Source organism: Eubalaena glacialis, chromosome 10 (genome assembly GCF_028564815.1).
Source record: "Eubalaena glacialis isolate mEubGla1 chromosome 10, mEubGla1.1.hap2.+ XY, whole genome shotgun sequence".
NCBI lineage: Eukaryota > Metazoa > Chordata > Mammalia > Artiodactyla > Balaenidae > Eubalaena > Eubalaena glacialis.
In genome coordinates, this window is record NC_083725.1 from 23399365 (window position 1) to 23426731 (window position 27367).

At 45.3% G+C, this 27367-nt stretch overlaps 1 protein-coding gene and 1 pseudogene across 6 annotated transcripts in view; both read left to right on the forward strand.

The window, feature by feature from the left end:
* DIXDC1 (DIX domain containing 1) overlaps window positions 1-27367 on the forward strand; it is a 73571-nt gene that overhangs the window by 27628 nt on the left and 18576 nt on the right. For 4 of the 6 annotated variants that reach the window (XM_061203971.1, XM_061203970.1, XM_061203972.1 and 1 more), the window contains 9 exons: window positions 2467-2596; window positions 8474-8599; window positions 10833-11064; window positions 11960-12067; window positions 17492-17604; window positions 19003-19151; window positions 21825-21914; window positions 23662-23715; window positions 25551-25601. In XM_061203971.1, the coding sequence (XP_061059954.1) occupies window positions 2467-2596; window positions 8474-8599; window positions 10833-11064; window positions 11960-12067; window positions 17492-17604; window positions 19003-19151; window positions 21825-21914; window positions 23662-23715; window positions 25551-25601 (1053 nt within the window). Of the gene's footprint in view, window positions 1-2466; window positions 2597-8473; window positions 8600-10832; window positions 11065-11959; window positions 12068-14418; window positions 14843-17491; window positions 17605-19002; window positions 19152-21824; window positions 21915-23661; window positions 23716-25550; window positions 25602-27367 lie in introns of those variants that run through there. The other 2 variants (XM_061203973.1, XM_061203974.1) reach the window with 2 other exon arrangements.
* Window positions 5427-6578, forward strand: LOC133099407 (Krueppel-like factor 17; annotated as a pseudogene).

The following is a 27367-nucleotide window of genomic DNA, read 5'->3' on the forward strand; positions in this document are numbered from 1 at the left end:
CAGAACAGTGCCTGCACTCAACTTGTTGAACTGATTGCTTGACACAGGACATCCTCAAGGAGATCGGAGTCTGAGGTGTGTGGGAGGGTCAGGGAAGGCTTCCTGGAAAAGGTGATACTTGAGCTGAGATTTAAGAGGAGATGGCAAGCAGGGGGAGGTAGCGTGGCTGGAAAACATGGCGTGTTTGGGGCACTGCACATGGTTTGGATGAACTGAAACATGGGGGGCAAAAGTGGGGGAAGGGAGTGAGTGAAGCTGGAGAAGAGGTAAGGGCCAGCACATGACAGACTTAAATGCAGCTGAGGAGATTGGGTTTTATCTTGAGGATAATGAGAAGCCAGTGAAGGATTTTAAGCAGGAATGTGTGGAGGGTGGGTCGAGGGTGAGATTTGATACAGAGAGTTGTACATAAGCCTGGTAACCTGACCCAGCTGTTACCCATAATGCCTTTCTGGCCCGGAGCAGAGTGGTTTGCTATGGAAGGGCCCTTTGCCTGGCCTGCCTCACACAGTGTTTTGGCTGTACAGTGGGAGCAGACCTGGACAGGAGTCTGGCCCATGTTAAGGCATAAGGTGCAGCCGCCTCTATTCTGCAGAGTGAGTTGAATAGCAAGAGGCCCTTGGTAAATGCTTGGACCACCTTTACTGGGTTTCCTTACCAGGTCTGCCAGGTCCTAGCTATGGGGACATTAGAGAAGTTGCACCTCATCCATAGAATGGAGATGATACCGACCCTTCAGTGCTTTTGTGAGAACTGAATTAGATAATGATAATGAAAATAATAATGACCATTTAGTAAGCATCAACTGTGGGGCAGGCTGTGTTCCAGGTACATTACTAACTCATTAAAACATATATAGGGGCTTCCCTGGTGGCGCAGTGGTTAAGAATCCACTTGCCAATGCAGGGGACACGGGTTCGAGCCCTGGTCTGGGAAGATCCCACATGCCGCGGAGCAACTAAGCCCGTGCGCCACAACTACTGAGCCTGTGCTGTAGAGCCCACGAGCCATGACTCCTGAGCCTGCGTGCTGCAACTACTGAAGCCCGAGCACCTAGAGCCCATGCTCTGCAGCAGGAGAAGCCACCGCAATGAGAAGCCCGCGCCCACCGCAACTAGAGAAAGCCCACGTGCAGCAACGAAGACTCAACGCAGCCAAAAATAAAATAAATAAATAAGTAAATTTATTTTAAAAAACATATATAAAACATCAAAAATAGTGTTTAGTTCATGGTAGGTACTCAGTAAATATCATTCCTCCCCCCACCTTCTGCTGATCATTGCACTTCCTATAGTTTGTCAGTAGCTGATAGATTATTGCCTTAGCACTACCTTCCAAAGGACTTCATTTATTCCCACAAATCAACATAGAGAAAGAAAATAGTGAAGATTTCATTTAAGCCCAGGATGCAGCCAGTGAGTAATTTCCAACATCATTTCATTAAGGAAGTACTTGGGGCTTGGAAATCAACTGTACTTTAACCAAATTATAGTTTAATACTGTTAGCCTTTGACCTTAATTTTTAGGTTCAGGGTCTTGGGCTTCTACAGAAATCAGACAGAACTGCTGCCTGTATTAAGACATTGTTCATGTGCTATTTTGATATTTAGTGCCCATCTTCAGACCAGATAATCAGAATAAACACCTGAATGCAAGCTGTGTTTAAAATGGAATATGTAAGGTTGTCTAAGCGTTGGGATGAGTTATGTGTCCTACCTGAGTCTGACGGGTTTCTGATGGTACTGGGCCATAGCTTTGTCTGAAAATAAATGAAAGCTCCCTCCATCCGCAACCCCAGTCTTCAGGAACACTGCTCGTCATAGCCTTTCTTTTTCTTTCTTTGTGCAGGTTTCAGGTAACTAGATCCTCTTTGACAATATAAAGCATGGATTAAAACTATCTCCGTAGCAATCCCAGGATTATAGGCTCAGGAGAATAAACCTTGGATTGGGTTCAGTTAAGTCTCATTGTAAAGAAAGCAGCTATGGGAGAGGCATTTCTGAGCTTAGTTTCTGTTGATTCCTGGTTCCCCAAGATCAATTCTTAGGAGTGTCACAGTTCATTGTGCATACAGGACATGAGTGATTGTTCCTGAGAAGCATCATGGGTTGCTGGCAGCAGTGGTTACACTTGAAAACTGGCTGTGGTTCTGGCCCAGCCTTTATCCCTGGTCAACAGAGCAAAACTCAAGGAAAGCAGGAGTCATAGTCACTGAAACACTCATCTGCGTACCTGTGTCCACATTGCCACCCAAGTCAGAGGTTAGCTTATCCCTGGAGACTAGCATAAAACTAGAGAATTTTAGAACATACTCCATGTCTGACCTTCTTTCTTTCTTTCCTTAAAAGCTTCTCCTCCTCCCTCTGGATATAGATTGCCCGATCTCAAATGCTGCCTTAAAGGGTGCAGGGTAGAGGATAAGAGTAATATGCAACTTCTCCCTTATTTCCACCTTTCATTTTCCAGCAACAGCTGCAGGCATATGTGGCCTGGGTGAACGCACAGCTGAAGAAGAGACCAACAGTGAAGCCTGTGCAGGACCTGCGACAGGATCTCCGGGATGGGGTGATCCTGGCGTATCTCATCGAGATTGTAGGTCAGTTGGCCCTGGACTCCGATGCTAACGTAAACCAGAACATGGCCTCTTTTATCCTCCATATGCCCTTCAGAGCAGATTGCTTCTTCTTTAAAATAAATGTAAATGGGACTTCCCTGGTGGTCCAGTGGTTAAGAGTCTGCGCTTCCACTGCACGAGGCACAGGTTCGATCCCTGGTCGGGGAACTAAGATCCCGCATACTGCGGCCAAAAAAAATTTTTTTTTTAAATTTTATTTATTTATTTATTTATGGCTGTGTTGGGTCTTCGTTTCTGTGCAAGGGCTTTCTCTAGTTGCAGCAAGCGGGGGCCACTCTTCATCGCGGTGCGCGGGCCTCTCACTGTCGCGGCCTCTCTTGTTGCGGAGCACAGGCTCCAGACGCGCAGGCTCAGTAGTTGTGGCTCACGGGCCCAGTTGCTCCGTGGCATGTGGGATCCTCCCAGACCAGGGCTCGAACCCCGCATTGGCAGGCAGACTCTCAACCACTGCGCCACCAGGGAAGCCCCAAAATTTTTTTAGAAAATAAATGAATAAAATAAATGGAAATGGAAGTAGAGAAGACTTAAGATACCCGCCCAAGGTTATTTTATTGATTTATTGTCAACAAACACTGTGTTCCAGGTGCCGTGTTAAGCTTTGGGAATATGATGATGAGCACAGTCTAGGCTCTCAAGAGTCTCCCAATCTAGTTGGAAAGACTGGAAAGTGAAGTCACTTCCATTAATGTACTTAGTATTCTGATGGGGCAAGTGCAGATAGGAGCACATGGGGGGACACCCAACCCAGTCTTAGGGGTTGAGGGATGGCTTTCCAGAAGATTTGATGTCTAGACTGAGGCTGGAAAAGGAAGCGGTAGCCAGGCAAATAGAAGGTGTGTTAGCAGCAAAAGGACCCCTCTACGGTATTCACTACCATGATGCTTCCCAAGAGACCTTGTTTTCTTGAAGCCCCAGAGTTGTTGCCGGTCATTCTTATTAGATGGTGTCATAACCTTATTTCCATAGCATTTGTCTCTAGCTCTGTTATTATTTCTCTCACCAAAAGGTAATTATTTACTATCTATTTCTCCTGTATAGACTGAGCTCTTTAAGAGCGGTACAGTATAATTTTTTTTCTGTTTCTACAACGCCTAACCAAGTGCCAGACACACAGTAGGTGCTCAAACGTTCATTGTCATGTAAGTAAGCTTACCTTGCTTAGAGTCTTTGAGGGATGTGGGGTTTGCAAGTGGTATATAAGAAGTCAGGTTTGCAACAGGCAGCCTGTCCATGAATACCTCATTCAGACAGCTCATGGATTCATTAGAGTATTCACTTATAGTGATAGTAACCATGGTAATAGTAATAGCAGCTACTATTTATTGAACACTATCTCATTTAATTTCATTTGATTATCAACCTTTGAGAAACATAATAGCCCCATTTTCAGGAAACAAACTTAAAAGAGAATTTATAAAAATAAGTAAATTCATTGAGTACTTTATATATATATGTATATGTATATGCATATATCAAGCATCCTGCTGAGCATGCTGCTTTGATGGATTTATTATATGGATATGACGTAAGTACGATTTCACCCATTTTATAGGATTTAGAAAGGTTAAGCAACTTTACATGTCACATAACTGTAAGTGGCAAAGCAGAGATACAAACCTAGATCTGCTTTAATTCCAAAGCTCATTTTAAACATTTAATTTTTCATTCATTTGAATAGATTATACTGGAAATATAATCAGTTAGAAAATCCAGACAACACAAGAGGATATAAAGTCGAAAGCCATTTTTCCACCTCTGTCCCCCTGCCAGCTACCTGCTCTTTCTAGAGGCAACCAGTGTTAGCAGTTTCTTGCTTTTATTTCCCAGAGGTATTCTATGCATATAACAAGCAATATGAATATGTATTCTTGTTTTCCCCAAACCCAGGTTCTTAAATGCTGCGTTCTGTTGTGACTTGGCTACATAGAAAAATTCACAGAATTCACTGCCTTATTTCCCATTCTTTCTTTAGCCAGCCCTCACTGGGCTTTTGATACCACTACTCCCCTGAAACTGCTCTCCTCAAGGCCACAACCTCTGCCTTGTCAAATCCAGTGGCCAGGCCTCAGTCCTCGCTGTATTCAACTTAGCAGAACCTGACACAGTGGATCACTCCCTCCTCCTCCAAACACCTTCTCCCCTTGGTCTCCAGGACCCTGTGGTTTCGAGTTTTCCTCCTTCCTCACTGGCCTCTCCTGTTTGCTTTGCTGGCTTTCTCCTCCTTCCTGACCTCTAAATGTTGAAGTTCTCCTTAGAGGCTTAGACCTTAGTCCTTGTCTATTCTCTATCCCTAAGTGAGCTCTTCCCAAATTTGTATCTTTAGCCCTAAGCTTTTCTAGCCCTAGCTAGCCCTAAGTTCTAGACATGAATATCAACTTCCTGTTCAACATCTCTGCTTGGATGTCTAAAATGCAGCTCTCGGGAATTCCCTGGCGGTCCAGTGGTTAGGACTCGGTGCTTTCACTGATGAGGGCCTGGGTTCAATCTCTGGTTGGGCCAAAAAAAAAAAAATGCAGCTCTCACTTCATGTGTTGTAATCAGAACTTTTCCTTCTCCCCACTGATTCCTCTATCCTCCGAGATTCTTCATCTGACACATCACAGTACCATTCACCCAGCTGTTAAAGCAGAACACTTAGAAGTTGTCTTTTATTATTCTCTTTTCCTCATATATCATATCCAGTCCTTCACATGTGCTGTGTGCTTTATATTAAAAATGTACCCAGGAGCTTTGCTCAGGTGTGGGTCTGGACCCTTGCGTAGTCTCGATGTGCAACCGATCCCAGATTAAGATGGAGCAGGGAGCCAAGGGCCTGAGCCGGTGGCATGTGGCTCCACACCAGTTCACAAAGGAGACTGAGAAGTCAATGTCCATCTTGGACGTGTCTTCATCTCCTGGAAGCAGTGGAGTGCACACCTCTTGGAACCATGGCCCATCAGGTTTTCAACACGTCCCTCAGTGCACAGAGCTGGAGAGGATCCCCTTGGTCTCTGCTGAGGCACCCAGGCAGAATGCCAGTGAAATGGGGCCACAGTTCAGTATGTTGCTGCCTGACCACAGTGTGAGCCCCCAAGTGGCTTTCACTCCTTCCCAGATGATTTACTCAGGGAATGTCTCCTTCCCAGCCAGGAATGATGATTTTTCAGGGGCCCCAAGCAATGCCCTTAGGAGAGCCCAGTATTCCAGGGGTGGTCACGACCTTTGGTGGGAATCTAAGGATGCCCCCCAATGGGCTGCCAGTCTCACCTGCCAGTGGAATCCCAATGATGTCCCACATCAGAATGCGAACAATGCCTTATTCTGGCCTCCCAACAGTAACTTCTAACAGAGACCCTTTAACACCTAAAACATTATTGTATCCAACCATGCCTTCCACTGAGGCCCAGGCAATGCTCCCCTCTTTGGCTCAGATGTTGCAGTCTAGAAACCCCACAACTTTGGGATGCCCCCAGCTGGATCCCATTATTGCTGGCTTTGGAATCCCAGGGCTCTTTTGTGAGCCAGCCAGTCTCCCAGGAAGACCCCTTCCTACCTAAGTAGTCTTTACCTGCTCCACGGAGAGCAGAGCAGTATTCCGGGGCCCAGGAAAGGGCTCCCAGGAGGAGATCCCCAGCTTCAAGGCCTTACCGCTGCAACTGTGAGAAAAGCTTATACTAAGGGCTCCCACCTCGTGAGTCACCAACGCAGACACACAGGTGAAAGGCCCTGTAAATGCATGTGGGAAGCCTGTACTTGGTCCTTCTTCCGATCTGATGAAGTTGGAAGACATTCTCGGATACACACCAAATACCGACCACATAAATGTGACCAGTGCAGCCGACAATTCATGAGATCTGATCATCTCAGGCAACACCAAAGGACTCATATGCGGATGCCAACATCCCCAGACCCACCGGCTGACAGTGGACATATGGCTGGTCCTCCTCCGGCTCCTGGTCTTTAGGTCAATCTGCTCTTCCCCTCATTTTGACCTTTCCGCCCAGATCCTGCCTGCCTCTGACCAGCTAGTCTCTTTGGTAGGTGTAGGCTTTGATGAAGACAGAAAGATTATGAGGCAGTGTTGAAGCCCATGTGAGCTCTGGATCTAGTCAGAGCTCAAAAACTGTCTTGGATGTCCTCATATCTCTGGGGCCACCTACTTTTGTGCCAAGTTCAGCCACATGGGAAGATGGAGCAAAGTAGAGATTGGGAGCTTTATAAAAAGCTCTTTATCTTACGTCATTCCCAGCTTGAAACCCTTTAGCGACTCTCCTTTGCCTGCTGCATAAAATCCAACTTCCTTATCTTGGTCTTTGACAGTTTCCAGAGCCAAGACTATGTTCAAATCCTGAATTTACCACTTACTAGCTATGTGACCTTGGGAAAGGTCTTTGATCATTATGCCAGGTTCCCTCTTCTGGTAAAAGAAAAACAGTGTTGGACTGTCGTGAACACATCTTATGTACAAAACCAGATTCTCTCCGGCACTCACCAGCCGCATACCCAGAGTTTGTCTCCTCCCATCATTTCCAGACTTGGATGGAATGACCGCACAGGACATGGGATCTGGTATCTCAAGTAGCCACTAGCAACCCAGGAGTGTGGAAGAGTTAGTGCTCCTGGGGTAACATTTGACTAATGGGAGATGGGAGAAATCCAGGTGATAAATTCTCTCTTCTTCCCTCCCTTCCCTGAACTGGTGCAAGATACCATTTCTCCCACTGGGGAGACCTCCCAAGTAGCCAGTGGACACAGCTTTTGTGCCTCTTCGAGGCTTGTCATGAAGCAGACTCAACCTGCTATCACCTGGCATTACCTCCTGTTCTTCCTTGTGTTGAGTCCCTTTTCTTACTCTCAATGCCCTGTAATCACCCATATAAACATTGGTACTTTAAAAAATTAATTAATAAATTAATTAAAAATTTTTTAAAAATGTACCCAGTATCTGACTTCTCCCCTCCCAGCTTCTTCCCAAACCATCATTATATCTTGCTTGATTGTTTTCACTTCCTTTCTAACTAATCTCCCTATTTCCTCTTCACATAATCTATGTCCACACAGAGTCAATTTTTAAAAACATAAATCAGATCATGTAACTCCCTTACCTCAAACCCTCCGTTGGCTGTCCATTACACATAGAATAAAATTCAAGGTCTTTCCTCTTTTCCTCTGGTCCCTAAAGCTCCACATGACCTGGCCTTGCTTACCTCTCCACCTTACCCTAGGACTCGACTCCTCACTCTCTCCACTCCAGCCCTATGGTCTTGTTGCTGTTCCTCAGATAAGCTGACCTCATTCCCACCTTGGGGCTGGGATCTGTGGATTCTCAGCCTGGAATGCTTCCTCCGCAAATCTTAACCTCTCTTACTTTATTCAAGCCTCTGCCCAAATGTGTTATCAGAGAGACCGTGATCATTCTTCTTTGTCTTTCCTCATAGTACTTATCACTACCCGAAATTATATTGAAGATTTATCTGTTATCTTGGTCATCTGTCATCCCTACAGATATAAACTCTGTGATGGAAGGAAAGACAAAGTCTTGGTCATTGCTGTTTCTCTGGTGCTTAGGACAGGGCCTGGCACACAGTGGGTGCTCGATGAATATTTGTTGAATGAAAAAATGTACGCACAGCAACTTCACAGGCCCCTGGGAATAAATTTGAAAATTTGAAAGCCCTGCAAAAGGCTTTCATTTTCCTATTCCCCATCCAAATTACAAACACCAAGGCCTAACTCACTTGCATATTTATAGATAATCTTAGTGTTTACATCAAATATTCTCTTTCTCTGTGTGTGGCTACTATGAAACTGTGATAGTACTGCTCCCCGTAACTTCATATATTTTCTTTATTCTAACAGCAGGAGAAAAGCTGAGTGGTGTACAGCTGAGTCCCAGTAACCAGCAGGAGATGAAGAATAATGTGGAGAAAGTGTTACAGTTTGTAGCCTCCAAAAAGATTCGTATGCACCAGACTTCAGCTAAAGGTCAGTGCTTCATCCTGTCCACGGTGGGTGGGTACACTCATCTTTACCTGGTGATTGTCACCCTCAGAAGAACTATCTGTTGTGTAGCTGAGGGTTCCAAGTAGACTCGAGTAGGATTAGGCCCACGACCTCGTATCATTTTTCCATAAAGAAAGTTATCCTCTTGGGACAGAGTGATTATCAAAATCCAAGTGCTTTGGAAACCTGGGTGAAGATAGAAGTTCTCTATTCATTTTAACTGAGTAAAGTTTTGCTTGAGTGTGTGTAGGAAGATTAACAGAAAAGAAATTATAAAATTGTGATATTAATTTTAGAATGTCTTGTTTAAGTTATCAAAAATGAAGATAGATTATGTTTTTTGAGTTTTTTGAGCCACATGGCCAGAAGAGGACACCTCTTAATCCAGTTTGAGCCCAGGCTGCAGGGAAGAAATGGTGTAGGTGTCCTCAGAAAGCACAGGCTCCCAGGTCCTCTCACTGTTTCTGTAGAACTGATTATAATCTGGTTCTGTTTCAGCTTCAGTTTCTGGGCCTGATTGCCTGTGGCTCTGATGAGAATGGGGGCAGGAGGGAGCCCTCCTTTCGTGTGTTATTAGTGTTCTCTGTGTTGGGCTCATTCAGGCGGGGCAGATACTGACCATTGAGAGTGCCTGTAGAAGGTATCAATCAAACCTTTTGGAAGGCTTGCATATTTAAAAGGCTATGAAACTAAAAAATAGAATTTTACCTATTTCCTTATGTTAACCAGACCTATTATATTTTTTTCTGCCTGCATTTCTCTTTTTTTCTAGGACAAAATTTAGAATGCCATAATATCTCTAATCTGGGCCCCATGAGGAGTGGGCTTGGGGATCTGGCCCATTAAAGTCGGCTATTTTGAGGGAACACTGCCGTTCAGGGCATCATTGTCTTTTACCTGGAGAAGTGCAACAACTTCCTAATTAGTCCCACTGCATCCATTTCTGCCCCCCTCCCCTCTGCTCTCCACACCGCAGCCAGAATGATCTTTCTAAGAGTATATATGCTCATGCCATTCCTCTGCATCTGAGGGCCCTTAGGAGAAAATCCAGAGTCCTTCCTCTGGCTTACCATGCCCTTTCTGACCTGACCTCCAGTTCATCCTCCTCCATCTTTCACCCTCTCCCCCTGAACTCTGAGCTCTGGCTATGCTGAACTGCTTTCTGTTCCTCTTCCACAGCGTGTGCCATAGAAATATAATGTGAGTCTCATACATGACTTGAATGTGTCTAATAGCCACGGTTAAAAAAAAAAAAGAAAACGAAATGGTTGAAAATAATTTTAATAATATATTTTACTTAACCCAACATATCCAAAGTATTATCAGCTCAACATATAATCAGTGTAAAAAACTATTAATGAGACATTTTACATTCTATTTTTTGTACTAAGTCTCATGAGATTTTTCATTCTATTTTTGTGTGTGTGCTAGGTTAGTACTAGCACATTTCAGTTCAGACTACAGCTACCTTTTAAGTGCTCAATAGCCACATGTGGCTAGTGGCTCCCATACTGGATGGCGCAGTTCGGGTGTGTCGTGCTGTCTCACCTCTAGACCTTCATGCCTGCTGTTCCCTCTTCTTGGAATACTCTTTGCCTTCCCTTCCCTCATCTGGTAAACCATTATTGGTCAGTCACGTCTCAGTTTAGAACTCACTTCCTCTGGGAATCCTTCCCTGAGCCCTCTAGACTAGACAAGATGCTTCTACTCTGAGCTCCCAAAGAATCCTGTACTTCTTCTCTCATACGTTATTTGTTTGTTTATTTATTTATTTATGTATGGCTGTGTTGGGTCTTCGTTTCTGTGCGAGGGCTTTCTCCAGTTGCAGCAAGCGGGGGCCACTCTTCATCGCGGTGCGCAGGCCTCTCACTGTCGCGGCCTCTCTTGTTGCGGAGCACAGGCTCCAGACGCGCAGGCTCAGTAATTGTGGTGCACGGGCCCAGTTGCTCCGTGGCATGTGGGATCTTCCCAGACCAGGGCTTGAACCCGTGTCCCCTGCATTGGCAGGCAGATTCTCAACCACTGCGCCACCAGGGAAGCCCTCTCATACGTTATTGTACTTTATTGTAATTGCTTTCAAATACTCTGTCTCCCTGTTGAACACAGAGAGCTTGATTGCCTTGCTTACCTGCTCACTAGCAAATATGTAGTAACTGAATGAGTCCTCAGCTCTTTGCCTCTCTCTTAGGACCTCTCGGTCTGTTCCGATCCTCAGATATCGTGGAAGGCAACCTGAAGTCTATCATGAGGCTGGTCCTGGCCTTGGCAGCTCATTTCAAACCGGGCTCCAGCAGGACAGTGAGCCAAGGACAGGACGCCAGAGCCCCTCTGCAGAGTCACCAGCCACACTGTGCCACTGCTGTGGCCCAGGGAGCAGCTGCCGCCCTAGCTGATGTGTGTCACGACATGTCACGGTCAGGGCGGGATGTCTTTCGATACAGACAGAGGTAAGGATGGAAATCTGGGGATGGGAGCTCAACCCACTCTGATATTTCTTCCCTTAAATGATATAGTGCAGTAAATGGAAATATCACCTAAACAGCCCACATTGCAGAAAAGAGCATGGAGTGGAGGTTGGAGAGGGCGCTCCAAAAGAGAAAAAAGGCCCTTTCTTTTAGAGATGTTTATTTTGCCTTTAGTAGAAAGTAAAGGAATCATATATGTAATTTTTTGCTTTGGTGCACAGAGTTTTGTTTTATTTTATTTTTTAAAATATTCATTTATTTATTTATTTGGCTGCATCTGGTCTTAGTTGCGGCATGAGGGATCTTTTAGTTGCGGCGCGTGGACTCTTGGTTGCAGCCTGCAGGCTTCTCTCTGGTTGTGGCGTGCAGGCTCTAGAGCGCATGGACTTAGTTGCCTCGCGGCATGTGTGATCTTAGTTCCCTGACCAGGGATCGAACCCATGTCCCCTGCATTGGAAGGTGGATTCTTAACCACTGGACCACCAGGGAAGTCCCCAGAGTTTTAAATATGTGCCTTTGGCACAGTGTGTTTTCTGCACTGGGAGATATATGTGGGAGCAACATCCCGATTCATCCCTGAGTCTCCCCCTGGAGTGTATCCTAAAGGGCGGGCTGTCCTAGAGAGTCATGGCAGGAAACGCTTTGTGGGTTGTGCGTCTGCTGAGAGGGAACACGACTCTGAGGTGTTGCAGAGATTGGTGAAATTACTGGTTTTTTGTATCTGCCTTTCTTACTAGGTTTCAAGTGTCCTTAAGGCAGGGGCTTTGCCTTATTCATCTTTTTTCCCATAGTGCTCCCAAAGTGGTGTCTATCAGTACTTGTTGGGTTGACCTGAAGGACTGACACCTTCTCCTTTGCTGGCGCCCTCTGCCTTTAGGAACAGCAGCGTGGATGAGGAGATTGAGAATCCATGCTGGAGCGTGCGAGCCCTGGTGCAGCAGTATGAAGGGCAGCAAAGGTCCCCGTCCGGGTCCAGCTGCTCCAGGTAACTGTGGCCTCAGATTCTTCACCACTACAGTCCTCCCTAAGAGCTGAATTGTGGGGATGCTCAGGGTTGTCAGCTTCAGGTAGTAATGCAACAGGCAATAAGGCACTGAAGCCCTTCCTCTTTCCCTCAGTTTATGTTTGGCTTTAAAGGGGTAGCCCTCAGCACTGTCTGTGGTTTTGTGCTGACAGGAGGGGTAGGCTGGGATGCTTGTGAATTTCCTACATACCAGTGCCAGTGCTTCGCTGTGTCCACGTGGGGGCATGACTGGGACCTGCTAGGGCCCAGTCCGATGGTTCTGATATTTGCGTATCAGCTGCCAGTGTTTATGAGAGCCAGTTCCATTGCACTGTCTTTGTGCCTGAGTCTGACTCTTAAATTATGGCCTGAGAAGGCTGTATAAAGCTCATAGCAAGAGAAAATGAGCAGAGTTGTCTTAGAGCCTTTAGAATGTTCCCAGCTTTCATTTACAGGGCTGGGAATTGTGGCCGATTAGTACACATTTGAGTGGGCTAACAATGTGTGTGACTCTAGCTGAAAAATGTTGTCTCTATCCCTTAGAGCCAAATGCAGAGACCGAAACAGGACACAGTGCTCTAATAAAAGCCTGATCAATGCTAAGTATAGTGGCAGAAAAAGATTACTTTCCGGGCTCATGTAAATCATGCTCCTATAAGCACATCCCCAGATCATGTTAGCTTATTTACTAACTTCATTTTATTGCTGAATCATATTTAATTTATGCTCTTATAACCTTTTCTCTCTTACCTCAACCCAGGGTTAGTCTGTTCTAGTTCAGCCTAATTGTTCTTTGTCTAATATGTATGTATTTTATGTGTTTGTTTTCTTCCTCCTGTTTCTTTTCCTAATAAAATTCCATCTCAGTTTGATGGACCATTTTCTAATTTGCTGAAGTCACATGGAATTCTCTCCATCATTTTAATATACTGGTAACCTTGCTCAACTTTAATTTTCACATTTAATAGTTGTGGTTTTTTATTTTTAAAATTCACATGACATTAAATTAACCATTAATCATTTTAAAGTGTACAATTCAGTGGTATGTAGTACCTTCAATAATATTGTGCAACCATCACTTCTATCCAGTCCAAAGAGATTTTCATCACCCCAAAAGGAAACCTTGTACCCATTAAGCAATAGATGTGCTTTTATTGAGAATCTAAACCATTTCTTCCTTGCTTGCTGCTTGGACTATCACTTGGTACAGAATCAAAGGAGATTTCATTGTACAATGGGATCTGTTGCTTCCTGCATGGCTTCAGGCCTTTTACTTTTCTGTGCCTGATAGTGCTTGCCAGAGTTAGAGAGAGAAAAAAAGAGTCTGGATTTTTTCCTGAGAGCACCTGCCTTCCTGCTGTCTGGCAGAACTCAGACTGGGAGCAGGGGTATGAGACCGTGTGAATTAGGGGCCATTGGAAATCAGGCTTCAGTGGGCCGACAGTGACAGTTTTCTACGTGAGGGGTCAGAGAATAGTTTGCTTTCCTCTTCCTCTCCTTCCTGATTTGGTCGTTTTCTTCTGAGCCAACCTCTCACCTCTTTGGGATGCTCAGTCATTACGCTGGGACCCAGAAGGCTCTGGCACATTCTGCCCCACTCCCCCCCCCCACCACCCCCCACTCAGGGGGAGTCCACCTAATGTCTAAGTGATCCATGAAGGCCAGGAGATCCCTGGTATGTGATTCAGAACGGGGAGTGGTTCAGAAGATAGGAAAGATAGGCCCTTATGTCCAATCCCCTCCCCCTGCTCCTTGAGAGACATCCTGGCAAAGCCCTGCCCGACTGCCCGCCTGTTGCTTCGTAGACCTGTAGACCTCGGGCCAGCCTCTCACCATATCCAAGCAAAACGATCCTTAGTTGAGAAAAAAGAACACATGAAACGCCCGAGGGGAGCGTGCGGGGAGACAGGCGTTCGGCGGGTTTCCGGGGGAGCCCCCTCCCACGAGGAGCCGAGTTAGACCCACCCCGACCTCCGTGCCCACGAAGGCAGGGTTCAGAGTGGAGAAGGCACCGCTATCAGTTCTGGGCTTCTCCAGACCGGGACCACAGACCCCTCCCTCTGCCGACCGGCGGCCTCTCCGGTGCCTCTCCAGGGGCTCCCGCTGGGCCCCGCAGCCCCGCCCCGCTCTGCCGGGAGCTCAGTCGGCCGGCCGAGCGCCAGCCTGGGTCCGAGCCCGGCGCTGCCTGGCCGCAAGTGACAGCCTGGGAAGCGGGGGAGGGCGTCGGGAGGGTGGGACCGGGGAGGCGGTGCGGAGCTGGGATCGCCGCCCGCTCGCCGCCCGCCGCCCGCCGCCCGCCCGGGACTCGACCGCGCAGCCGGATCTGCGGGCAGCCTTTCTCTGGTGGGTCGGAGATGGGTTGAAATGCCTGCGCCCGGGGGCACGCCCGGAGCCGCGCGGCCGCGGAGACCACGATGCCGCTGCCGGGGACCCGCAGCCTGCGAGGGGAGGCGGCTTCCGCCGAGGCCGGGCTGCTGCAGTGTCTGAGCTGCCGGGACAGCGCGCCTCAGAGCCGGGAGCATCCCCGTCCCTGGGGCCGAGACGCCTGCTTCTCTGTCCTCCCTCCTCCCTCTCGGGACCGGGGCGAGCGGCTCTGGTAGTTGGCCTGCCCGTGGAGTCGTTCTTCGGGCCCCAGCGCGGGGAGACATGCCCGAATTGGGGAGCGCTGTGACTTTCAGCCTCCCACTTCACCCCGGGAAGCCGACTTGCTGAAGCCGGAGCCACGAGGGGGACCATGGGAGGGACGCAAGTCAAATGGTGAGGTGAAGCCACTTTGGCTTTGGAGGTGGGAGGCGTGGGTGGCAGCAGGGCCAGGACTGGAGGATGCTGTTGGCCAGAGACAGGCGGGGATCGGTGGGGGCGCTATACTGGGAGAACAGGCTGCTGGCCTGGGATTATCACTGTAAAATACAGTGGGTTTAGGAAGCTGCAACCAGCATAGGGGAAGGAGTGGCCCTTGACCCTGTCTGGTCTCTACTGAAGGAGGCACTTCAGGACGGAACAGAACTCATATTGCCCAGTACCCGTGTTTTTTAAAAAATTGATTTGACTCTAATTTGAAGGTAGCTTTTCTGGGAGATTGTTTGTCTGATAAGATTGGAGAGATGTTAAACCTGTGGGAATTAATAATGTATCAGTCAGACCCAGTTTGTAATCACTTGTTCCCTGACTTGACAGGATTATGATGGCAAGTAGGAAATTACTTGTTTTATAAAATAGGGTTTTAAAGCTAATCAGGGAGAGCCTAAATCATATAATTAATTAGCATTAAAATACTTTTGTCTGACTTGAGGCAGAGGATTTAGTGTACCATCCTCATCCGTGAGGTTCTTCTTGGGGAGGCGGCAAGATGCCTGCTCTGACATGTGCCTCAGGATTTTTCTTCCTCAGATCCTTTACCTTTTGACTTGGCCAGTTAGTTTCATGGTTCTACCTCTCTGTGGCCTCACACACTGGCAGCCCCAATTCAAGAAAGAGAAATGTTGTTTTCCTTTGGCTGCTCTGCCACTCCCCCAGTGGGGCTGGATATGCAGATATCCGCCTCTTTCTGCCCTTATATGGGAGACAGCTCACTTAGGAGGGAGCCGGTGGAGCTGAGCATGCGTCTCTGCTTTTAGGAAAGCATTTTTCCGCCTGCATCCTAGGTTCACACCACCCCTCCCACCCCCCCACCCCCTTCATCTCACACATACCCACACTTAGTGGTCCAGCTAAATGCAGGCAAGGGAACATGTCAGCCATAACACCTTGTCAGCTGAGAAAGTGTTGTCTTATCATTTCTCAAAGAGGAACAGCTGGTGCAGACCTCTTTCTGCACTTGGATCCCCATTTCTATAAGAAGGCGGATGCTGAGGCCTGAACAGTCATAAATCTGTTCTTATGAATGACATAGTACCCTTAGACTAATGCTTTTCCAGTAGCTAATGCATGTTGGCCTGGAAGTCAGATTGCCTAAGTGGTGAAAGATGGATAAGGGAGTTCTATAAAGCAATTACCTTTTCTAAATACCACTTCTTGCCTCTCTCCACCCATCTTGCCTGTTTGGGTTGTAGATCTGTAGATATGGTTAAGCAACTTTTTTTTAATTTGAAGAAGCAAAAAACTAAAATTTTTTCTGTGGTTCTAATAAGGATGAGGGTGTGTTCCTGGTTGAGGTCATTCCCACCAAAGCCCAAAACTCTGGACAACGAGGAGGTTGAGACACTAGTCCTCAGGCTGCTTCAGAGATTTTTGAAATCTCTTGCTAACTCCACTGTGCTTGGCTCTTGTTTTTAGTGGTTTCTAGGAAGATGAAATGTTAACTCCTGATCGTGGCTGGGAGGATTAGCCTGGGAGACTTCAGGGGCACATTAAGTGGGTCAGTGAATCCAAGACACTTTCACTGTTGTCTGGGTGATGGATTTGGAAAGAATTCCTGAGAGGGGGCTGGGTGTGCAGACCCCACAACCCCTGAGATTGTTTCAGTGCTGATGTTCTCAAGGTGTGGTGCAAAGAAAGATGGCTCTTCAGATGGAAGCATCAGCCACATTCCCATCGTGTCCTGTAGATTTGCTTCTGGAGATTTAAAATTTTGCTTCCCTAAAAATGCAAACAGTTCCTTCCAAGGCTAGTAGTTATACTAGAATTTAAGAATTGTTGCAAGGTTTCTGATGACAATTTGAAAACAGTGTGGCAGAGATATGAATAACTCCTTGATGGCAGTAAATCAAGTAAACCTTTACCATCCCCTAGCAGGTCTTTTCCCCTTTTGACATATTATCCTTTTCTGTATCATGTCCTAGCTTTGTTGATATGTCACTGCTCCTTTGCCCAGCCTGGCACTGTCCACACTCCAGCAGTTTCTCCCCTCTGAGGCACCCTCCACACCGTCCCCTACTTTGGGATCAGCCCAGAGCTGATCTGCCATGATTACTCTGCTGGTATTGCATGTGTCAGTGAAAGATCAATGTACTGGAAATAGATTTTCCTTCCAGCTCCCAAAGCTGCTAAAACACATACTATATCAGCCCCTGAACTTGGGCCCAGGGATGATGGTGGAGGAGGTGGTGGTTAAGTAAAAAACAAAAACAAAAACAAAAAGCCAAACCAAACAAGACTTAGAGTTCTTTAAAATGCTAGATTATCCATCCTTCTGGTAAATCTCTTCTCAGTGAGTTAGGCTTAAAGGCAGCCTTGTTGTGGAAAAGACTTCCTGGGACTGGGTCATTCATTCATTCAATATTCATTTCATTCATTTAACCATCTCATCGTTCATTCAACAAACATTTGTTCTTGCTGTGGGCCAGGCACCGTGTCAGGCAGTAGGAGTTAGATGAATAAGAATACGTTTCTGGGATAAATTAGGAAAGCTGGCTTCTAAACAACGGTTCGCAATAATTGTTTCTCTTTCTTTTCTTTCCGTCACAGCCTGACTTCCCCCAGTCCTATCCACAGTGCAAAGAGCGACTCCATTATAACCCAGTCGGAGGAGAAGGCAGATTTCGTGATTATTCCCTCTGAAGGAATAGAGAACAAAACAGGTACTATTTCTCAGCCTGCCTGGGTTGGCTCAAGAAACAGCTTCAAGAGTCTGGGGGTCCTCACTGTCTCCTTGGCCTTCTCCCTCCATATTCTGTGCATGCAGGGTCCACTCTAGAGAGCTCTAATGCTTTGTAGGCAGTGAATGTTGTATCCTCTCATAGATTGTCACTTCTGATGTCCTAGCTGTCAAATATCCTGCAGCAGTGTAGACAGGCTGTTCATTAGCCGGCTGCCTATGAGTTAGGAGATGACTTTGAAACAGGCAGAAGCCTACTCAAGTTAACAGTTTTTATTATTTCTGTGTTATGCAAATAATTTCAGCGCTTCTCTAACTTAAATTGGGACCAGGAATATATAGTAGGAGGTAAGGCGTCTGTGAGAACATACAGCACAGAGCAGGTCTGCATCATGTTTGGTATAAAGGCTACAGAAAGGACCACAGAGTTCCCTTTGTGTAGACTTCTTCCTCTGTCTCGGTCGATCTTTTTCTTACATTAAGCACAGAGGAAAGCATGGAAGAAGCAAAGCACAAGACTTAGAGTTTTATTTGCTTGTAAGGGATGTAATGAAACTGAAGCCCTCTGAAGGAAAACTGGAATTAAATTCTTCCTTATTCCATTTCCCATCTAGCCCTGGCATTAGTACTAAAAAGTCAGTCTTGTTCTTGAGTCAGAAATTCCTGGCACCCTGGGGAGGGAGAGGGAGACCTTTACAGAGTGCTTGCTCTGAACCAGCTACCACGGGCCCTGCACATAGGTTACCTCATTTAGTCGCACAACAACCCAGAGGGATTATACTTATCATATTCATTCTTATGAATGAAATCAGAGCAAAGAGACTGTAAAGATAGGGAAATAAAACCAGAGAGAGAGAGAGAGAGAGATGAAACACTTTGTACAAGTATGGTTTGTTTCCTTTGTGACTCACAATGTTATATGTGAAAGGGGTTCAGTCATAGCAGAATGGTCAAAGGAATTTGAGTTGAGGTCTTCCCTCTGAAGCTCCAGAGCAACCAACAGGAATTTTGTTTTCATTGCCTCTGACAGCTTCCCCCTTTGTAGCTAGCAGGATCAAGCTCTAGGAATGCCAGTTCTAGAGAATTAAGAGTAAAATCTGTCGCATACCAAGATTCCCAGGGAGTCTTATTGCTTCCTTAAGGTTCGAAAGAGGATGGATCTCCCCAACAGAGTAAGCGTCACTCCCGTGAGCCTGGAGTCAGTCAATGGCCAGTTCTTTCTGTCTCACAACCCCACCTGGTGGAGAGTCCAGTCTGTGCAGTGAGAGCAGGTTCAGCAGGCAGGTGACCTGGCCCTGTGAACACGCAAGACTGTGACTGCTTTCTGCCTGCAACTCAGTTTCCTTCAACATGAACTGTACTCCCTCCTTTCCTCATGTAGAAGAGACAGACTCTCCATTATCCCGGGACTGGAGACAAGGCAGCCCCCGGCCCTATCTGGAGACTTCATGGGAAGAACAGCTGTTGGAACAACAAGAACATTTGGAAAAAGAAATGGAGGAAGCCAAGAAAATGATATCAGGATTACAGGTAACTCTTTCCCTCGTAGTTTGTCTTTGGTGCACCAATTTTTTTCTTTTTTTTCTTTTCTTGGCTGCGCTGCACGGCTTGTGGGATCTTAGTTCCCCGACCAGGAATTGAACCCCAGCCACGGCAATGAAAGCGCCAAATCCTAACCACTGGACCACCAGGGAATTCCCGCACCAATTGTTTGTTATTTTTAAGTCACTAGGATCAGTTGAAAGTAAACTGACTCAGTTATGTATGAGGTCAGAATTGGGGAGTTTACATAGAGGGAGTAGTGCACGAAGAGCAGAAAATCCCTTACAAGGGGGTATGCTTAAATGGGCCTCAGGGACTCTTGTTGACAGCATAGCTGTTAGGAGTTCTGCAAGCATGGGAGCTATACCCACCGTTACCAAACATCTACTCTGGCTCTCTGCTTTGTGGGTGGGTTTCTCCCCTGTCTGCAGCCGCAGACCTGCAATGGCAGCTTTCACCAAAGAATGGCATTGTGAAGAGTCAGGATTTTCTCCTAGGAATTCACCATCAGGAAGGCTGTAAATGCCAGTAATGCTGCAGGTCTCTGCCTGGTCTAGCTAAGGGATTTAGCTCACTCTTACTGCATTTGTAAGTGGACGCCAAGGCATAATGATCAGGTAGAAGAGCAACAAAGCCCTTCAGTTTTTCCTATACCTTCCGTGCCAGCAAATCTCCCCCAGAGGCCAACTGACCCACTTGACTTAGTTCCTACCCTGAATGCCCCCCCTCAATCCTCCGTCTTTGTGTGTCTGTCCCTGTTTGGGGGAGCCCTTATAGTGTTCTGATGACCCTGAAATTGCCTAGGAATATTCCTTTCTGTTTGTGCTGGGAACTGCACTGCTTCTGAATTGTCAAATATTTATGGACATGTAAACAAAGCCCACATTATGTGAGTGGCTCTGGCAGCCCGCAGGCGGTGGAGGGCGTACTCCCAGCCAGCCAGCAACAGGGTGGGGACACAAAGCGTTCCTAAAGAAAAAGGGAGATTCGTCCAGTGGTAAAACAATTTGCATAATGTATGCCCCAGGAACCGAGAGGGGTTGGAGGAACGTTTACTGCCTAAACATTCCCAAGGAGGTTGTGGCTCTTCCCTCATTTGCTCTGTATTTTTAAATGTCTGCCTTTTAGTTCCCTTCTCTGTCCCTCCAATAAGGAATGGTTTAGTTAATGGAATGGTTTTTTTGTGTTGTCCTTTAATAGGAAGGATTAAAGCATGGAGAATTTTGGGATTGTACTCAACCAGGTTTTTCCCAGGATAATTTCATTGTATGAACATAGATATCCATCAATTTGGTTTTCAGTTTGGTTTGCATTTTTCAGCCTGAGAGAAATCCCATAGCGGATTAGACAGAAAAAGAAGAGAATCAACAGGCAGAAAGTCAGCATCCTAATATTCCCTGCAAACAGAGGAGTTTTAATTCACAGCCACAGGATCACAATGAGAATTCAGTTCCATTACAGAATACAATGGGGCTCACAGCATCCACTGGGCTTCTTAACTCTTTCAGTGATGAACAAGTTGTATGCTGAGCCACGTCCAGGATTTCTGACTTGTTAGTGTATGTTATTAGAGCCCGGTGAACACTTTGCCCTTAGAGTCCGTATTTCTGTAGTGTCGTTCTCCCCAGGTCCCTGCCACAACTCCATGGGATAACCAAATTCATTCGCTTGGCTAAAATTGTATTATTAATTAGTACTTGGTAGACTTGGTAGTGGCTGGATCTTAAAATGATTTTATATACCAACATTTATGATGTAATTTATGTTACATTTACTGAAACAAGATTTAACCTCTGTATCTCTTCTCTTTGGATTGGATTGAGAAAAAATCGTGATACAAAATGATGCTAGATTTTTAAATCTTTCACTGAGCCCGTAGGTCTTGTACCTACCTGCAGGGGTAGATCCAAGTTTTGTGGGTCCTAAAGTATACCATTTGGGGGGCCTTCTTTAAAAATTAAGATTACAGATTATGACTACAATGTTAGCTATAGGACGCTGGGAGGGGCAGGACTGAGAAGGCGCCCTGAGGTTTGAACTTCCTTAGCCTCAGGGGTAAATCTGCATCACCCCCCACCCCACCGCCAATATTCTAATGAAAACAAAGCCTGGTGTGAGGCCTTGAAATAAATACAGACACCTTTCCGCAAATACGTTTTCCTTCTTGTTCTATCCAGGTTGCCCTAGGGAGCAAAAATGAAGAATTATTAAACCAAACAAGAATCAAACAAACCCAAGTCCAAGCTCTAAATGTATTCCAAATAATTCCTTATAATAAACTTTTCTATGCCAGGATAATTCTACACTGTTTTTAGTTCACTTTCCAGCTGGTAAAATTCAGTTTGAACAGCTCTGGTTTGAAATGTCACTTCTGAAAGGAAAGTTTATTTTCAGAATTTTTTTCTGGGGCCAAGGAGCCTTGGAGCAGAGGATTCACGTGTATCCAGAGAGGTGAAAGAGGCCTGGAGCACCGGCCAGACAAAAGCACTCCAGACAGATTCAAGATGAGCAGTTGGAAGTATCTAAGGGTCCACAGTTACCAGGGAGATTTCTAGAGGAAGCCCAGTTGTAGTTTCATTTTGGGATGAGCTTACCAAGGCCAGCTCTAGACTCCATCATCTAATGGGAGTTAAGTTTCTTTCTGCCTTTGTGGTTGTCCAGGCCTTACTGCTCAATGGATCCTTACCCGAAGATGAACAGGAGAGGCCCTTGGCCCTCTGTGAACCAGGAGTCAATCCCGAGGAACAATTGGTGAGCTCCTTCTTTTGTGACTGGACACTGAATAATCTGGTTTGAGTGTTTGATTTATTTGTAGCATTGGACACTCATCTGTGCCCTCTTAAAATGCTCTCTTCCCTGACTTCAACTCTTCTGGTTTTCCTCATATATGTTTGACTACTCTTCCTTTCTTCCACAAATATTTATTGTGTGCTATGTCCCAGACACTGTTTCAAAGAGCCAGAGACACTTGAAGGACAGATCAGACCTCAGACCCTCTCCTCATGGAGTCTACATTCAGGTCCCTGTCGACTGATAAAAAATGCACAACCTAAAAGTCAAGGCTTATGTTTTATTCGGTGAGGACTTAAGGACAAAACAGAGGACTTAAGCCCAGGACACAGCATCTCAGATAACTCTGAGAGACTGCTCCAAAAAGGAAGGGGGGAAGCCAGGATATATAGGAGTTTTTGCAACAAAAACAGGTAGTCAGAACATCAAAAGATTACTCTTAATAAAAGAAAACCAGGTATTTCAAGGAATTTAGTGCTTTTCTATGTATGGGAAGATGCAAGAGTCTGGGCTCGCTGAAGTCGTTCCTCTGATGTGCACCTCAGCTGTCTGGGGCCAGGATGCTGTGCTTTCTCATCCTGAGTCTCCTCAGAGGTGGCTGCAGCAGTTGACTGCTAGATGCGGGCATTCTTTGTTTCCACCCTGAGTTCCCTCAGGGCTCACCACCCAGGCCGTCCTACGGTGGCTTGATGGCTGTCTTTATTTATTGATTTGACAAGTGGCATTCTTAGTTCACATCCCCTTTGAAGCTTCTCTTTTTCTGCCTGTGCCTTAAATGTTGCTGCTCCTCAGGGTTCCACTCTGGGCCCTCTTCTATCTTGTCCATTCACCTGGGTAATACCTGCTGCCATGGCTTCACTTGCTTCCCACCTGTCTCATATGTTGCCTCTCAAATATTTATTTCTAGCCTAGCTCTCTCCATGGAGTTCTACATTTATAAATGTAACATGCACCTGCCTGTTGATTATCTCCACTATAGGCCCCATAAGCATCTCAATTTCAATGAGTCCTAAATTAAATACCTTTCTCTTCCTTCTCTCCCCACCCCCAAAACTACTTGTCTTTTAGGTTTCTGTTCTTTATCACTATCCATCTACCCAAATACCCAAAACAAATCTGAATCTCGTCCTGGAATCCTTTGCGGCCCTTCCTTCTATATCCAGTTAGTCACCAAGTTTTTCAGTATACTTTTTAAATATCTTCATCCAGTTTTCTCCATCCTCATAGCTACTACTTTAATTTCAGGCCTTCGTCCAGTATTCTGGTGGCCTTCTAACTGGTTTTCCTGATTCCTGTCCTGTCCTCCTCTAATTCATTTTCCATAAAACAGCAAGAATAATTTAACTTCAAAGCAGATTTTATTTTGTCATCCCTTTGCCTAAAACTTTTCATCAGTTCCCCATTGCCCTTACTGGCCTTCATGATCCTGCTCCGTTTTCCTCTTGAGCCTCGTCTCTTGTCATCTCTCTTTCCACTTGCCCAGCCCCTGCACACAACACACACATATTCATTCTAAACTTTGTCCACATTCATCTACTCACACCACCCCAGCCATATGCGTCACTGGAGGGCAGGGACTGTTTCCTGTTCTTTGCAGCCACTGTACAGGGCTAGCATCTAGTAACTGCTCAATAAATAGTTGTTGAATGAATGCCCTCTGAATTTTACAGCATAGGTACATAACCATCTCTCTTTGCCTTACATTCAGATTGTAATCCAAAGTCGTCTGGATCAGAGTATGGAGGAGAATCAGGACCTAAAGGTATGTCAGGAAATGTACATTTTGCCCTTTGAAAAAAATTTATGGGACTATTACACACCAACTTCAGGACAGTAATGCGGAGCAGGGAAGGATGCAGACTCAAGACTTTGGCTGTATCTGTATTATGTCTTTAATTGCAAGAGAGAGATATGTCCTAAATATGGCAAAAAGGTAATACCTTTTTAATCTCAGTGGTTAGTAATAGGTATCTATGTCGTTATTGCTTATACCTTTCTGTATGTTTGAAATGTTTCATATTGTTTATCTTTTTAATTAAAATAAACAGTGGATCTAATATCAATGTGGTCGTTTTTTAAATAATTGACATAACATTATATTAGTTTCAGGTGTACAACATATGTATATATTGTAAAATAATCACAATTAGCGTAGTTAACATCTGTCACCATACATAGTTACAGATTTTTTTCTCGCGATGAGAACTTTTTTTAATTAATTAATTTATTTATTTATTATTTTTAAATTTTTGGCTGCGTTGGTTCTTCGTTGCTGCGTGCGGGCTTTCTCTAGTTGAGGCGAGCGGGGGCTACTCTTCATTGTGGTGCACGGGCTTCTCATTGCGGTGGCTTCTCTTGTTGAGGAGCATGGGCTCTAGGCGCATGGGCTTCAGTAGTTGTGGCATGTAGGCTCAGTAGTTGTGGCTCGCGGGCTCTAGAGCACAGGCTCAGTAGTTGAGGCACACAGGCTTAGTTGCTCCACGGAATGTGGGACCTTCCCGGACCAGGGCTCGAACCCGTGTCCCCTGCATTGGCAGGCGGATTCTTAACCACTGCGCCACTAGGGAAGACCCCTAGTATGGTCTTTTTTTAATGAACACTTTCCAAAATTCTTTTAGTTCAGTGGGTCTTAGCTTTTTTGAGGCCATAAGTATATGACGACAGCCATTAACCCTCTCCCCAGAAATTTGCATGAAAGCACGCACACCCACTCACTGACTTGAATTTTGATTGGATTAACTTTGGAGCCCATCTGTGGAGTCCAGGTCAAGAATCCCCATTTTAGATATGTTAATTCCAAATCTTGATGGGCTGCAATAGGAAAAGAAGAGAGTACAGTCTGAGTTGTGGGTGTTCCTCTCCTATAATCTCTTTCCTAGTAACAATCATAATCTGTTGTAAGGGAGGGTTAACTAAGTATTTTATTATTGGGCTAAATGTGTTTTTGTTTGGTCCATAAAGAACAATACGCTCTTCGAGAACAGAAGCACTCTAATCCTTTCTGAACATTAAAAATGAAGATAGTAGCTGATTTACTTTGTTATAAAGCAGAAACTGGCACACCATTGTAAAGCAATTATACTCCAATAAAGATGTTTTAAAAAAAAAAGAAAAAGAATTAGAACAGAAATCACTGAACCTGAAAAGAGGAAATCAATAAAGAAAACCAATTAAACCAAAAAAAAAAAATGAAGATAATTATTTCATGAAATTGGGGGTAGCCATATTAAGCTATGATCATATATTTCAGTGAGAGGGATTTAGATTGTTATGATTTATGATTAAGTTTCCCTGTTGGCGAGGATTGCTAAATATAGGAATGAGAACCTATGGGAATGTATGGTATCTTATTTCTTGACAAGAAAGAGCATGGGCAGCTGAGCCTGGATGCCACAGGGAAGAATGAGATGGGTCCTGTTTGTTTCTGTGGGTCAGCCTTTACTGTTTACTAGAAGGCAGACCTGCATTCTGCCTCAGTGGAAGGTTGATTTTTCTTGGAATGGTTATCTGAGTTTTGTGTTCTTACTGACGGAATGAGGTAATGCTTCTGAAGCAACCCAGATGCTACCATCTGATCTAACTATATTTGGTTTGCAGAAGGAGCTGCTGAAGTATAAACAAGAAGCCAGAAACTTACAGGGGATAAAGGTAAAAAGAAAGACATATAACTCTTTAAATAAACTCTCTACAAAGTAAAGCAGTCTGTGGATAAGAGTGGGTACTGGGGGGCTAGCTGGGTCCTATAGTCTTTTCTTGTGTACATCCGATGGGGCCTTTCGCAGGCTCTGTGCTACTAGTAAAGAGAGGGCTTTGTGGATGGGAAGTGAGACAGGTGGAGGAATATACCTCTGTTTTGCTGAGGCTTCTTTCTGGTGGTTATGATTCATGGTGCTGTCACTTCCCTCTGCCACCTTGATTGTTTCTATGTGTGAAAACAATCAGTTATTACAGTTTTCTTCAGTTTCAGTTTTTTGTCAGTTTTCTTCAGTTCTCAGAAGAATATACTCTTAAAAATTGTAATTTACTTAGGTTTTGAATAGTTAATAACATTCAAATGGTTTGAAGTTAAAAGGGTACAAAAGGATAATCCTTGAGAAGTCTGCCTTCCGGCCCTGTCCTCCCAGTCACCTAGTTCTCTTTCCTGGAGGCAACTTATCAGTTAGTACCAAATATGTATGTATGTAATTTTTCCCCAAATAATTACGTACTATAAATACAGATTGACACGTTGCTTTTTTCACTTAGCAATGTATCTTAGAGATCATTCTATTTCAGTACATAAAGACCTTAGTATTCCAGTATGTGTATATCAGATAATTCATTTAATCAGTTCCTACTGATAGTCTTCTGGGTTATTTCCAGTCTTTTGCTAATACAAACAGTGATCTAGCTAATAATCTTGCTTATATGTTATTTCACCCAAGTAGGAGTATATGTGCTGAATGAATACCTGGAAGTGGAAAAAGATGTTCTCAAGCTGCTGCTTTTCCCTCTCCTCTTCCCGATACTCCCATTCATGGGCTAGACTAGGGTATAACTCAGCAGCGTTTTCCAGAGTCTATTCTGTAGCCTTAGTCCTTTGAGATACTCCAGAAAACAGCATGTTTCATGCTCAAATAAAAAGCAGTGCTCTACACGCTTGAAGAGTCACAATGAATAACAGCATATTAAAGGACCAGAGAAGGTCTGTCCTAAAGAGGTTGGCCTAAAAAAAGTTAGACTATTAACCACAGAAGTGCTTTTCCCCCCATGTAACTCTTATTAACATCCCATGGAGCACACTTTGGGAAACATTCCTCTATACCACTGGTGCCAAGGGCATCTTAGACCACCTTGCCATGTAGTGTCATGGCAAGACAGCATATTTAAGAATGGGCTCCCACATTTTCCAGAGCCTACACCATTTCTCCGCAGTCTGTAAAGAGAGAAAAATCAGGGCAAATCCCCTGGGATGCAGCTCCAGTCCATTAGTTCCATTTGAAGTCACCATGGTCGGAGGATTGTGTCATAGCTGATCCTTTTAAATAAGTATGTACAACCCACCTTGTCTGAGGCCTGGTGGAAACCAAGATGGTCCAAGCTAAGAGAAAGAAAGCCTAAAGCTTGTAGGATCCTATGACACTGGGAAGAGGAACCATCAGTCTAAGAACATTTCTGAACATGGAAATAGATTCCCAATCCTGGTCCAGACTAGGCACCGGAAGGCAGTGGAAGCAGGGCAGGAGCAGGGCTCTAGAAGGCAGGGTGGCAGTGATTCCAGGGCTCCTATATGAGCAGGGTGTCAGACAGTGACAGGGCCAGCCCTCTAGGTCAAAAGAGCTCATCTAGATTGAGTATTTATAGGCCCAAGATACAGAGGAGAAAGCCAGGGAGGGAGGAGGGAGAGTGCACTGTCCAAGGTCACTGTCACGTAA